Below are 15,231 nucleotides of genomic sequence, written 5' to 3' on the forward strand. Positions count from 1 at the left end.
ATATATATATATATATATATATATATATTTTTATCTTTTATTCACACTAACCAGAATGAGCATGTCATGAAAAACGTGCACATAAAGCAAAAAGCAAAACTTGGCCTGCATACGGGGCCCTTCAGCGCCTTACCCATGTGATCATTTCCATCCAATCGGATTCGCGTATAATTCTTTTTGAAAAATGTTTCCGGAAGTGAATGAAGGTAGAAAGGGTTGTTTAGATCGCGTAGCCAAATTTCGCTTTCTTTTCTTTCTTTCTTTGTTTTAATATATCAGAGTAGATTTAATTGACAGTAAAATCGTCTGGGTTGAAAAATCGTTAAAATAAATAAATAAAGAAGAGAGTAAGCTTCTGTTAATTTGAATGCGATTGGATTAGCTTTGTTATTTGAATAGACAGGTGTTGCTGGGTGGGAATCTAGTGTCATGGATGAAGTGGGACCGTTTTAGTGTTCTAGACCGTTTAGATGAATAATCAGGAACGCTTTCGGTGAGTTAGATCGCAGTTAATGAAATATCGGAGAGCTCAGTTTAAAAGGAAAGCTAGTTAGGTAACTACGGTTAGCTAACATCCGGTTTAAATAGCCCCGCAAGCAGGTAACGTCAGATTTGTCAGAAGGAAGGAACCAGTGAGCATTTTCTATCTGAGCTTATCTTCAGGCTTTGGGCTGATCGAGGTGCACAAAAATGTCGACGTCGAATTTCAAGAATAAATGTGTCGCCCAAGTGAACTGCATTTACTGCGACAGCCTCCTGTGTACAAGAGGAATGAAAGCTGTGCTTCTAGCAGACACTGAAATCGAGCTTTTCTCCACCGACATGCCTCCAAACAGGTCAGACTGATCTGCTCATAATAACTATTAAATAATAATCATCATCATCATCATCATCATTCCTTGCAGTCTATTGCATATCCCAAGTCTCAGTATTAAACATCTTAGGGTTTGTTAGCATGCAGGTGAATGGTGTCATATGGTTTAATGTTTTTGTTTTTTGTATAAATTCCCAATAAAAACATTTATTGAAACAAATTGGGCTTTTAATTCAAATAATTCACCGTAAACATCTTCTCAAGAGGAAGACATTTACAGAACAGTGCCCTTTTCTTTATTTGGAACTAAGAAAACAGCACTGCCATTAAAAATATGGGCACATATGAGTATATTATCTAACAACTGATAATCCAAACGCTTATAATTAGAGATTTGTTTAAAAAAAAGAGATAGATAGACAGACAGATAGATAGAAATTAGAGAAATTATTTTGAGTAAACATGTTGAACAATGTTATAAACCCCGGTTTCCACTCAACTCAAGTTTAACAAGTTTTTACAAACGCATTAGTATTACATGTGTATTAGAATGATAGAAAGCTTGATATACCTATAATGTAAAGAAAATATTTCGATGATACATGCCGTGATGGTGCCAAGTGGACAGAGCTGAAAGCATTTATCTTGACGGAAATGATCTAATGGATTTATTTATAAACCTGAAAACAATGTCTCTCGGTGGTCTGATAAAGCATTTGGTCAAAGGCTTTTTATTATTATCATATCTATGGTAAGGGATCATTGCTATTCTGCCTCTGTGCTCATTTCCTTTCGGTCTTTTGCAGGACTGTCGATTTCGTCGCTGGCTGCTATTCGACCGAAAGCTGTAAATGTAAATTAAGAGACATCGCTTGCCTGAAATGGTATGTAACAGATAATGAGCGTGTATTTTATGAATACACTGGACACTGCTCGTTATACCATGAACAAAAGAGGTTTGTAAGGATTTATGAAGATGAATTCACTTTTTTGAAGGGTGCCAATTGTTCTGGAGAGTTGTCTTAGCTATAGTATGTGGTGTTTGTCATGAAGCTCTTATATATAAAAGAAATTTGACTGTTACTAGTTTGTCTGGGTCTGCCCTTGGGTCTCCATGTGGTGTTCTCTTTTTTTTTTTTCTTTTAGTGGAAATGTTGTGGGGTATCATGTAGTGGCTCCGTGCAAACCCTGCCTACTCTCCTGTAACAATGGCCACTTCTGGATGTTCAACAGTGAAGCTGTTTCCACCATCAACAGACTGGATGCATCAGGTTTGGCATCTTGGCAATATGTTAAATTCAGAACAGTTGTTATAGATCAGGTTGCTTACGTTTCTGTCCAAAAGTCACTGGAGTGATGAAAAATGAAGACGAGATGCGCGTGTGTGATAGATAGAGAGAGAGAGAATCCAGAGTGTAATATCTGAAAAAGCCCATCAAAATCCCTTTAAAATCCACCATCTTTAAGAAAGTACCAGTTCTTAAAATGTCTTTACATCATGGATACCTTTCCCACAAAAACAAAAAAAAATTTTGAATCAAAGTCAATGAATAAGTTAAGCAGAATAGTCAGGCGATGAGTGGAATCATGTTTTAAATGTGTAATGGGGATGTGTTGCAACGTTCTAATTCAAGATAATTCCTCGTGTTACCCGTTTTCTGTATTCTGATTTATTATACAAGTGGGACATTCCTATGTGAACTGACGTGACACGGCCGGGAGAACATTTTGTTAGATAAAGAAAAACTTTCATCTTTTTACTAAATTCATCCAAGGAACTGACTCAAGGAAAGGAGAGGAGAAGCGCCCTGTAGGCTTGGCCTAATCCCAAAAATCCTAAAACTGCACACTGCCACAATTTCAAGAAGAGTATGCAGTGCATAGCCGTATTTTGCAGCACAGAAATGCCTTATGTTCAGGGTTTCTCAAATGCAAATCTAAAATTTGCATAAAGCCATATGGACAGAAAGTCTGTTATATTCAGTATAAACGAGCATCAGCTTTGAAAACTACTCACCATCCAATCACAGCCTTGGAAACTCACATTTGATTTGCATAGCCTTTTTTTCTTTTTTTTTTTTTTTTTTTTTTTTTTTTTTTGGTCCCCAATAAAAAATACACAGGTGTTCACTTTAATGCTGTAGCCTAAAGGATACTGTTGACTCCCTACAGCAATACAGGAGGCACCTATCATTTTTATTTAAACAATTGCTAAGGTAGTGCTCAGACACGAGTGTGACTAGTGTTCACCTGGGGTTTTGTCCGTCCAAATGCAACGACGTAATAAACACGTGGAATTGTATCCAGCGGCGACTAACGGTGCTGAGCCAATCAGTGAAGTCATGTGACTACACAGAGTGATACACCTGAGTTTTGCTTTACTCACATTTCTGTTGTATGTATTCAATTGGCATGTTGTGAGAAAGTGGATTATGATCATACGATAAATGCTGATTGAGCACAAACTGTCTACCTGGAGTACAAAAGGACTGGTATCAGTGTTGGCTATTCAGAGGAAGTAAAACATAAACCTAGTGTAGCATTATGAGCTAATAAATGCGTAAATCACTACTGTAACTTCCTGTGTGTGCGCCCACGTGTGTGTGATTATTATGATTATCATTGTCATCAAGGAGAGTTCAGGATGTAATGTATTAGTCAACCTAAAGAGGTTAAAATTAAAGTTTGAGCTATTAAAATATGTTCGCCTTTTTATCGAATGTCAACACATTTATTTATTTATTTTTATTTTTATTTATTTAATTTTTTTTATCAATTGTATACTCCTGAACAAAAATGCCAAAATGATGAAAGATTTTAATGGTCTTAACAAAAATATTGGTCGGAGCAAGAATACAAGAAACACACTCCTGGCACCTCTTGTACCACATGAAAACTCTGGGTACCTCACTTACAGTCAATATATAGTGTTGTGCACACAGATGTTGAATCTTAATGATTCAAATTGTGATGTATGACTTTGAGATGTAAATTTGAAAGATGCTATATGAAAGAAAGGTGATTATTATTATTATTATTATAATAAAATGCTCGGTGTACATTTCAACACAGCCCTGGGTTCAGGACATTGTTTAATTTTTGCTCGTTACCAGTGAAAGGATCAACACTGTCTCTTATTACTGTGTCCACAAGGTTTACACACCAATGATTTGTTGTTCAGACTGTAAAAAGCATCATATTTGTATTGTATCGTATCCACCTTTTGTTTGTTTGTGATTATCTTTTAAGTGTGTAACGGAGCTCCTCTCGTCCCCTATTAGGAGTGAATCTGCTGCTATGGGGAGATCTACCAGAGCTGGAGGGAAGCGAGGACGAGAGCTCGGACAGCCTTTCAGAAGAGGAATACCTCAGATAGAAGGTAGACAGATTAGGAGGTACCAACCCACCCTTGGTCCATCCCTTTTAAATGAACTACTTGGGGGAATCAAGACTCTTCATCCGAAGCTCATTCTCACCACAGAACGACGAAGTTTTCTGTCTTACCGTTGCCCCCTCAGCTGCAGTATGCTTTCGAGTATATTTTTGCTACAGCATTCATCTTGATGACCTTTTCACAAGCATCGGGTCGTTTTTGTTGTTTGTTTTGTTCCTAGGATAGCTAAATCCTAATGGTACGTTAAGTTGTATGTGGGGGGAAAAAAAAGCAGTGTCCAAATACGCCTGTCATGCAGTTGTTAAACCGCAGCAATGTGCATATACTTGAAATATAAATAATGTGGGCAACCTTTTTTTTTTTTTTTTTTTTTTTTTTGCTTTGTCTGTGAAAGACTCAAACATTTCATTTCGTTTAACTGTGTTTGATAACCGCTTTTCCTTAAACATCTTGCCCTGTTTTGGAATTTGAGGGAAATTGATGACAGTGTAAATGTTATGTACATTACATACACTTGGGCTCGGTGATGTGTTAAGATGCATAGGGTTTTTTGTTTGTTTGTTTGTTTTTTAACATTGTTTGGAAAGTAAAGCAGCACAAGCGAATGACTTTTGCAGTGAATGACTTCCAAGCTAACCTGGTCGCCAACATTTTTTATTAAAAACGCTGATGTACGTGTCTAAATAACTTGAACTGAAATTGTATTTGCTGATATTTAAAATAGCCTCTTATATAAAAAAAAATTGCACTGAATTACTATTAACAAAACCATGAATTTATTTATGTACACAGCTTGGTACTTGCATTATATATTTTCTTTGTTTTGTACATGCACAAAAATGAAAATTAACATTTTAATATGTAGCACGGTGGTATTTTTTGCTTCCCACATTTGTGTTCGGCAGAATTGAACCAATAGACTTGATTTTAATCATTTTTTTCTTCTTTGGGTCTCTTTTCATAAGAACATTTCATTAAACGGACAAAAAAGAAGACTATGAATTACTGTACTCCTCCCATTCCTATTTTTGTGGAAAATGTATTTTGCAAAAAAAAAAAAAAGGAACTCATTCACTGTATTAATGTGATGATTAATTACATTTTTGTTTTGATTAGCATTTCAATGTGATGGCTTGTGTTCTCTCAAAATTTCACCTCACATTTTAAGTGATATGGCGTGAATATGTAATTCTGGTCTGAATTGGTAGAAATGTTTAATCTTTTATTGGCTTTTTTTTTTCCCCTTCTTCTTACAGATGTTTGCCAATTTGCATTAAGATGACCAAAAAATGCTAGAAGTGATATTATTTTTAACTTATTAGCAGAAACGGTTTATTTTCTGTAATTTATCAACCATGTGAATGTATATATTTATGGACAGACATGAGACTGTATTTATACTTGGAGAATTTCTCTTGCACCATCTGAAGACTGAAAAGGACGTTTGTAATTCTTTGACTTTGCACTGTAAAGGTGTCGCTGTAAAAGGGGTGAACCTCGAGTTGTTTTGTATGCTTGCTGTCTTGGTATTAAACGTTTTTAACGTGGACTCCCTTGTTTTTTAATCATACAAAGTTCGGTTCATGTTGGAATTTGTTTCGAGGTCATTTCAGTCAAAACTGCTTGAACTCCACAGCCAAATATTTTCAATCGGAATTGATCTACAGCATATGGAAGACTTGGTGGAAGACAGAAAAAAATAAACAGATGAAATCAGGATTAACTACAAAAAGACACTGAGCAAAAATTGACAAACTATTAACTTATGCTGCTGATGGAAAGAAATCCTTCTTAAACCTAGTTATATTAAAAGGTGTTAAATAGATCATTAATCAGAGAGCATTTAATAGTAATTTTCTTTACACTTTACTACAGTAATAATCTAGTCAGTCAATCGCATGACAGCAGCTCAATGCATAAAAACATCCAAGTAATTTCAGTAATTTTGGCTGCAGCATGTTTGCTGGTACATAATGTCCAGTTTTGAGCATTTCACAAACCACAAAATGGTGCACAAATAACAACCCTGTGAGTGGCACTTTTGATAGAAACATCTACTGAAAGAGGTCAGAGGAGAAGAAAAATACAGTACCTAAAATATCTACACATTACACCCATGTTGAGCAGAGGAGCAGCAGCAACGCTTGAGGTGGACAGACTACAACAGCAGAAGAGTATGTCAGATTCCCCATCTGTCAACCCAAGGACAAGAATCTGTCACTAGACAGGGCACAGATTCACTAAAACCTGACATTTGATAACAAGGGTGGGCACTGACACAAAGCAGCTTAAAAGAAATATCTCAAAGTGGCAAGTAAAAGCTCACCTTGAGACCTCGAGGAACCAGACTCAAAAAGCAACTTGTCCTTGTCTGGGTGACACTGGATAACACGACTGTAAATTTCTCTACTATATTAGTAAAGCTGTGCAACCAGTACATAGTCAAGTTTAGACAATAGCGTCAAGATTCCTGATTGTAAATATCCCTGGACTGGATGAAAAACACTGGGGGCAAAAAATGGGTAGAAAAATTGCAAACTTGATTTAACTAAATGCAGCGGATTTCATCATACATTTCAACATGGGAAACGTGTCATTGTGTAAAAGGGTGGTTTAGGGAAACCATTTATATTGTGTTGTACTTGTCCCTGTTTTCTGTATTCTTGAGATTACTGGCAGCCCAATGGCGTAATTTGTCCAAACAAAGACCAACAATGGGTAGAGAATTATACAGAATTGGATGCACACTGTCTTTGTTTGGGGTTTGCTGGCTTGTGGTTTCTTCTGTACAAGGCAAAAGTGTGAGCGCATAGTTTATTGTCTTATTTTGTGTCTCTTTTAGACACTGGAGAACAATAAGGCATTTGCTTTGGACTCAGTTCCCTGTTGTGCATCAATAACAAAATCAACCCATTGTGACGATGACCATGACCAAACATGAGTCGCTTGTGTAAAAGTGCTATCTTCTATTCTTGGCTTATGGAGTAGTTAAGGAAGTGAAGTCAAGATGCTAAATATAGTGCTCTTTATCCTTTCTTTTATTGTATCTGTATAACCGTAATTCCATTCGACCTGCCACTAGTCTTTCCACAGTTGACTGTTCCTTTGGAACAGACACATGGCCTATTGTTTGTGTGGGCATGAAGCAGCTTGTGTGCAATGAACACAGAGGAACTGATTTTCATAATTGTATGAATTCCCAGATTCTTGTGGGTTGGCTTGGAGCAGGAGCCACCTGAGGACTCCAGGTTTAAGCTTGAGCTCAGTTTACTGCCTGTGCACTTTTGTTTTGCATGATCAACCTGTGTCCATATGGGTTTCCTCCAGGTTCATGGGTTTCCTCCAATCCTACAAATGGTGCTTTGTGAAGTATGGTAGAAAGTTGGGGGCAGCCAGGGGCACAAGAGACATTGCATGGGTTAATTGTGTAACAGATTAAAGCAGATATCAGCAAATTCTAAATGCAAATGTGATACACCCAATCATTAAATTGAACTGAGATGAAGCAAACTACAGCAGGAAATAGTTTAAGAAATGCAGGTGAAAGCATTGGGAATGTCCTTTCCAGGTTCATGTATTGAAAATAATTAGAAATCTGAGATTAGCCGTGCCTGCACGATGGCCCTAGAACATCTTAGAACTAGAAAATGTTCTGCAATGGATTGTTTTCAATTGGAACATTTACAAACTTTGATATCAGCCAGTGGGAGTGCAACCAAGTCCTGACTAAGGAGGCTGCACAAAAACATGCCACAGTCATGGAAAAAATCCAGTGGGTTGTAAGTAAACTTCCCTGGTTTTGTGAAACAATGGTTTTATACAGTTTATATCCATAATTTCCCAGATTCACACAATCTAGCTGGCCAACACAAGAACATGAAATAAAGCACGGATAGGCCTATTTTATACACTGAACATGAGAACATGTGCAGCTGTAATAATTATATAACAGTGTAGCTGTCCATACAAGCAGAAAGAACATTCCAAGCCAAGAAGAGACAGGTAGGTCATGCTTGCTCCTTGCCTGAGCATGTTATAATCACAAAGTTAACCTTGAATAAATGTTTGTATATGTAAGTCTGCATGACAATCTTGTTATCTTGTTAAATGAACAGCGCACCTCAAATTCAGCAAGGTGATTTAGCTCAGAAGCCCAATATGGCTGCCGGTTTACGTGATAAAATCGGCACTTAGGGAAAGAAGATGGGAAAGCTTTGTCACTGTGCTGGAGTAAAGTCCAGAGCTGAATAGAGCATTATCTGGATGGAGATCTAGAGGTCATGTCTGTTAAAGGTCAGAGCTGGATAATTGATGGCATTTACCACTCATGACGGTTTCAATGATAAAAAAAAACCCAAGAAGAAATCAGAAAATACAAATCTCACAAAAAACATAGCAAATGATGAAAAAAAATCTATATTCATACAGAATTTAATTTTTAGTCTAACATGAGCTACAATAAATTGTAGCAAAAAAGGAGACAATATTTAAAATACTTCCACTAATATATATTCATCATTTTGAGATATTACTCCTTTTTAAACTGGTTATTATTATTTATTTTATTCACATTGTTTTACAGTGTCTCTGATTGCTTGCCCTTTCTCCTGTCCATTTTCCCCTTCTTATATTTTTATACTCTGTCAAAATATAAGGGTAGCTCTGCACAAATGGCTTTTCATATATTATATTACATTATATAATGGCTTTTTGACAGTATGATGTACAAGTAATAATGTACAAGAACACAATGGTTGTATGTTCGGCCATGAATAAATAAATAAAGAAAAAAATATATGTGGTAAGTTTGCATCATATTAAAAGATGTGTTTTTGTTTGCTTCCGTTAGACCATTAGTTTTAACAGCGTGAGGCAGAGGAGAGAGAGAGAGAGAGAGAGAGAGAGAGAGAGAGAGAGAGAGAGAGAGAGAAAAAGGAGTGAGCTCCAGAAAGCAAGTGTTTGGTGCCATCTGCTGGATTTTTAAAGCAAAATGCTGCTTATTATAAAGTGTCACCATCTGCTGGATATTTGAAAGTAATTCATCACTGACATGGGCCTGAAATCATTAAAACACTATGCGGTAGTAAAACTGTTTCAACCACAGGTTTATAAATGGTCACACGATTATTTGCAAGGCATTGATATTTTTCCAGAGGCTTGCACTTCATTTCCTCTGACATCATCATTACCCAAAATGAGGGAATTTAGCCTGGAAATAATCCACATCACCTACACACCCTTTCCCCCTTTCTCTCAGTAGAATAATGCAAAACCAGGCATGCCCAATGGCTCATTATGAACCCCTCACACCCTGCACATGACTAGTCACACCTCAGGCAGATCATTTTATTCTCCAACATCCAAAATCCTACAATGGAGAAATTGGTGTTAGGCTATTTAATTAGGGATACAAGAGTGATTCCTCACATACGGCAGCGACAACACAAATTTACATTTATAAACCAATTTAAACTGATTTTCAAGCCGATTAAGTTTCAGTGTACAGGACTATTTAATTTCCATGCTATGTGTGTTCATTATATAAATTGTTACATCTAAATAAATATGAATTCTGCCACATATCTGGCTCTGCATTAGGTATCTGAATAGTATAATGTTGATTTTGTGTTCTATTGCAAAGCTGCTTTAATACGAAAAAAGTCTACTTGATGTCAGAAAGTGGAAACTGGCTATTCTACTAACAGCAAAATCTCTCTGGACACAAAAGAGTGTATTAGTGCAAACTGAAGTCAATAGAAACCTGTTTCTATTTATCAAGTGTGTTATATATATTTGTTTTAATGCCGCATACAGTTTCTCTTGGTGTACATTTTATGCTTTAGGTGGAGCTTCGATAAATGGCTTGTTCTTTTAAGCAACGGGGGGGGGGGGGGGGGGGGGGGGGTGTTGAATGCAAAACAAGCCCTGATAAACTTTAAACCTTCCTCAATATTTAAATATTTAATGCTAGATGAAGATCTCTAAGAAAATGATTAAATTACCATAAACCTTTAAACATGGTACAAATTTTTAATATCCAGTTTCTGCAAATTGATCTAAATATCTAATTTAAATAGCTTCATGAAAGAAAGTTCTTTGGGGCACTAACAATTTTACATGTTTATTATGGATCCTGGGGGACCTGTGCACTAGGATTCGGTGTTGAATGTTATTCTCATTTTCTCTAACCGTTAAAGTGTAAAAAAATTTGGGAAATTCTTTTTAAAACCCTGATTAAAATTTGTTTTTTCTTTTCCCCTCAGAATTTTGTCCTGGACTTGTTTCGAAAGCTTCTTTGTCTTCATGATGCTGTTGGTTGTCTACCAAAGTCATGAGCAGGTATATTTATATTGAGCTCACGTGATACAACACACAGGTGGACTTTATTTAAGTAATTATGTGATGGTGACTGGTGTTAAACAAAGTTTGCACAGAAATAAAGGGGTGAATAATTATGCAAGCACATATTTTAATTTATTAGGATTATTTAGATTAGGATTATTTTTGCAAGCAAATAATTATATTTTCTCTTCAATATGTTGAGTAGATTTCTGGCATGCTGTATAGTCCCATTTAAATCCATTTTAGATGCAGGATCAGTTGCAGGTTTTTTTTTTTTTTTTTTTTTTAACAATCCAGTAGAGTTCTAATAGAGTGACACTGACATTTATTTTGGCTCCTGTAAAAGTCAGGGTACAGGTAAAAGTCCAAACCAAGTGGGTGTGCAATATCATATCAGACCACTAGAGGGAGGAAAAGTACAAATATTGAGTTATGGGGTTGCTCCTAAATATTTATTGCAGTTGCACTAGCAGATACAAAAAACAACAAAAAAACAACAACAAAAAACCAATTACTAGTTACTATTTCCAATTATACTCGCATTAAATTATAGTAACTAAACAGTCTAGCTAATATTAACAATAATTTTTTTATTAGACACAACCAGTCACATGGTTATTTTTATTCAAGTTGTTTCTTTAGGTTTGATACAACTCCTTTTATGGATCTCGTTATGGATAAATGCATAAAAATTATAATGATACATATTATAATTAATAGATATTTGTATATAAGATTTCTATATAGTCACGTGTTCTTTATGAGGGAATCGTCTTTATTTTTTTAATTCGCCCCCCATTTTTGGTGGATTTTCATAGCTATTCCTTCAGGTGACTCACGTGTCAAATTTACACGTGTGGTTTTCAGACCTTATTATGTGCCATGGTATGTACGTCAAGTTACTGTTTTCTCTTACGTGTTCTCTTATGACGTTTGGTGATGATTTATTATTAAAAAGTTTTTGATACTTTTTACAAAATTAGTTTTTTTCACATATAGGGATCGTTTTTATTGCATACTGTTCATTAAAGTCACATGTTTTGTACAGTTTAAAATGTGCTTCATGTATGATTGCTATTATTCACACACAAAAAAACTATAAAACATGTGATTTTTATTCCAGTAGTACTGCCAGAAATGAGCAGAAGTTAGCTATCATAGACAGAAAATTCATTCCCTACATTAAATCTGCAACAAAAAAAAAAAACCAAACAAAAAAAAAAGAAGCCCGAGTCCTGTCCATCTGCAATCCTTTCCCCTCAGTGTAAATAATAAAAGTAATGAGAAAGGTAATAGGCTGTAGAGGGGGTAGGTCTGTTAGTTCATGTCTATGCATTTGAATATACATATCATGAATATGCATCTATTAACCCTGAGCATTAGACTTGTGGTTTGTCAGTGGGTTTGTCTCATTAAAATCAGCTCTGTCCAATTTGCATACGGTCGTCCTGCCTTTCCCCCCTACTCCAACCTATTTCCAATGATCTCCTATATCTGATTTCAATACATCTATATTTTCACACTTTATAATATAAAACAACTATAATTTAATTTAGCTACTATATATGTAGTGTTATATGTTTTTTTAATGTAATTATTTATTTCTGACACCCCAAAGCAATTATATGCCAAAGCAATTTACAGTATTCATTTCAATTTCCGGACATCCTTCGAAACAAGGAACAGATGGTTGGAAAGGGTGCATTTACTTTATTCTCCTCTCTCTTTCTTGTTAATAAACCCTCTACAGTAACAGTCTATGTTCAAGATCAGTTCGCCTTCTGCTAAAAATAAAACAAGCAAGTAAAACCTTAAAGAAAAAATGTCCTAAGCTTTTATTTTTTAATATACATTTTGCATAAAATTGGATGAATTGCTCCAGAATTTTCACATGGACTTTGGCAGTCTGGGATCCAGTAGATCTAAAGACTGAGATGGAACCAGTCATGTGGAACCTACTGTGCTTTTTTATTCTTATGTCGAAAATCTTAAATGGTTTGTTTGAAATGATTTATTTATTTATTAATGTATTAATTAATTTATTATGAAACTAATTTAAGAACATTTTGGAAATAATTGTATTTTTTATTTTTGCTCTCTGATTAAAAATTGAAAAAGGAACAAGTTTAAGATGAAACAGTGTTATATAGCATTATAATAAGATATGATAACTGGTATGGGGCAAGTTGGGACAATCATGGGGGGATTTTTAGGTGAAAATAAATGTGATTAAATGTAAATAATAAAGACATCAAAAAAATATACATTTTGATAGGATTACTATTTCCTGCTATGTACTTTAATACTGGAGTATTATTAATACATTTTGTATGTGTATTGACATTTATTCATACATTTTATTCTATTATAAGATGCAAATATTTTGTCAATTATAAAATAATAAAAATGTATCTATATACATATAATTTTCAATTATAATAGTTATAACTTTTTAATATTTGATTACGTTAAATGATTGTTTCTTTTATTGTTTATTTTACAATAGACTACACTTTAAAAAAAAGATATTGTTTAAAAAAAAATTGCTCCCAATTTTATATATAAAAAAATAATGAATAAATAATAATAATAATAATAATAATAATAATAATAATAATAATTCCAGCAGTGAGCATGTCAGCATGTCTCTCTGCTTATGTCCTACATGTATAACTTGAAAAAGTTTAAATGGAAACTTGAAGGATCTTCTCCACCTTGCTGTTGTGTTGTTTTTTTGTTGCACATTGCCCCTTTAAGACAGAGGGATCTGAGCAGCTGAAGAATTTGCTCTCCTGTCGCTGTGAATGGGGCCCGGGCAGCAGCTTAGCGAAGGGGCCCACTGTTTTGTTCTGTTACACATCAATGGGACGTCAAGCAGGGTTCGGTCTTGACAGGCGGGGGGATTAAAGCCTCTTAGCACAATCTATTCGGCCCTGCCCCCCCATCCCCTTTTTGCCTGACCTGCACACTCCAACAATAGGCTGAAAGGAACACATTCTTAACTCTTCGAGTACTAAGTTGTAATTTGCAGGTGGCTACAGGTCCAGTTAGCATGGCAGCATCGCTAGTTTGAGCTCACAAAAAAAAGAAAGACAGAAAAAAAACCTGAATCCCTGTAAGTTGTTCACCATTAGCAGGTTTAAATAGCACCCCGTTCTCCTCAGGGACCCCTACTTATCCTGTCTAAGTTGAATATCAGTCTGGAGCAGCTGATCTGGAAATAACGCCTTTTTTCGGCTCTCCACTGGAGTCTCGATAAAGGTCGTGGTACACTCGACAAAAGTCATGGCACCTCTAATTTTGAGGTATGTGTTGTGTCAGGGCGCAATCGCTGCTATGTATCCGAATGCTGACAGCTCGGGGTTAACGATAAAAATGTTGTTAACAGTAGCCAGATGCTTGTGAAGAGCAAAAGCAAGTGCTAAATGTCCTGGGGTAAACAAACAATCGTTATGATGTTCTTGCTTTTTCTCTCTTTGCTTTCTACAATTTCTATGCGGACAGGACTTCCATTTCCAGCTGGAGCTCAGAACTGAAATATTGTGCACAGACATACTTTGTAAATAAACAATAAAATCACTCATACATCAAATTGCTGGATTTTTCTTCTGTCCACCAGGGGGTGCTGCATGTAAGCACCCTACTATCTAAAGACACAAGTTTCTATTTCGGAGGCGTTCTTCACCCAGGTGAAGTGTTCTCTAGGACAGGATTAGTGTTTGAGCAAGAGCTATGATTTCGTTTCCCTTAGTTTTGAAAGCGAACTCTTTAATCTAAATGTTTACTTTGCTTCGTCAGTTTGACGCTGCAGCGCGGATGTCATGAGATTATAGCATTATGGCCCTCGTTCATCATTCGCTGCAGGGCTGTCGAAGTTAGGTGTCATAATCTGCGGCGATACAAATCCAGTGCTGAAGAATTGAATAAAAAACAAAATCCATTGCTGAAGAACTCTTTAAAAAAACAAACAAACGTGAAGTATTTCTCCTTCTTCAAAACATGCTCCCCTGAGCAGTGGTGTCCAGAAACTCTCTGGGTAAAGCCGAGACAAGACACAGGCGGGTCAGCTCTTAAGCTTCCTTGTAGCCCCAAACGGCCACGTAAACCCCAGAGAGCATCTGGGGAAAGACTCACATTTTTGAAATGCACACCTCACACAAACAAAACGCACCCAACCCTAACCCACTTTAGGGCAAGTCGGCTTGATGAACCTGTAGCCTTGTCTGTTTTGTTTCTAATTTATCAAGAAAAGCACTACAGAATATCCGTGATGCATTCTTTAACCTGAATCGTCAGGAGATGTTGATTAATTGTCTATAGAAAGGAGCCCTGACAGTAATTCTGGCAGAAGTTCAGATTGCAGGGTTGTATTTATGTGCTTGATCTAATATATCGCCGTTTCTATAGTAACAGCTACCGCATAGAGATTTGTTTCAATGTTAAAAAGATATATATATATATATATATATATATATATATATATATATATATATATATATATATATATATACATATATATATATATATATATATATATATATATATATATATATATATATATATATATATATATATCTTTTTAATATATCTTTTATATATATATATATATATATACAGTATATATGCGCAAAATATCTTTTATATATATATATATATATATATATATATATATATATATATA

At 35.5% G+C, this 15,231-nt stretch overlaps 1 protein-coding gene and 1 long non-coding RNA gene across 2 annotated transcripts in view; both read left to right on the top strand.

Moving 5' to 3' along the window:
• The window catches only part of LOC310722062, a 456,255-nt gene that overhangs the window by 299,857 nt on the left and 141,167 nt on the right, over window positions 1-15,231 (top strand). The gene's annotated exons all lie outside the window — the stretch shown is intronic.
• LOC310722328 (protein FAM72A) lies at window positions 172-5,757 on the top strand. The gene is made up of 4 exons (XM_083534673.1): window positions 172-836; window positions 1,621-1,698; window positions 1,961-2,085; window positions 4,096-5,757. Exons 1-4 carry the CDS (start codon window positions 691-693, stop codon window positions 4,188-4,190), a joined length of 444 nt encoding a protein of 147 aa, XP_083390799.1. The 5' UTR covers window positions 172-690; the 3' UTR covers window positions 4,191-5,757.

The sequence above is a fragment of the Silurus aristotelis genome (genome assembly GCF_946808225.1).
Source record: "Silurus aristotelis genome assembly, chromosome: 28".
Taxonomy (NCBI): Eukaryota; Metazoa; Chordata; class Actinopteri; order Siluriformes; family Siluridae; genus Silurus; species Silurus aristotelis.

Excerpts from the sequence above, each read along its gene's own strand:
- LOC310722328 (XM_083534673.1), top strand. The coding sequence starts at position 691 with ATGTCGACGTCGAATTTCAAGAATAAATGTGTCGCCCAAGTGAACTGC. Across the intron at positions 837-1,620 it reads ACCGACATGCCTCCAAACAG|GACTGTCGATTTCGTCGCTG; the intron begins GTCAGACTGATC and ends GGTCTTTTGCAG. Across the intron at positions 2,086-4,095 it reads CAACAGACTGGATGCATCAG|GAGTGAATCTGCTGCTATGG; the intron begins GTTTGGCATCTT and ends GTCCCCTATTAG.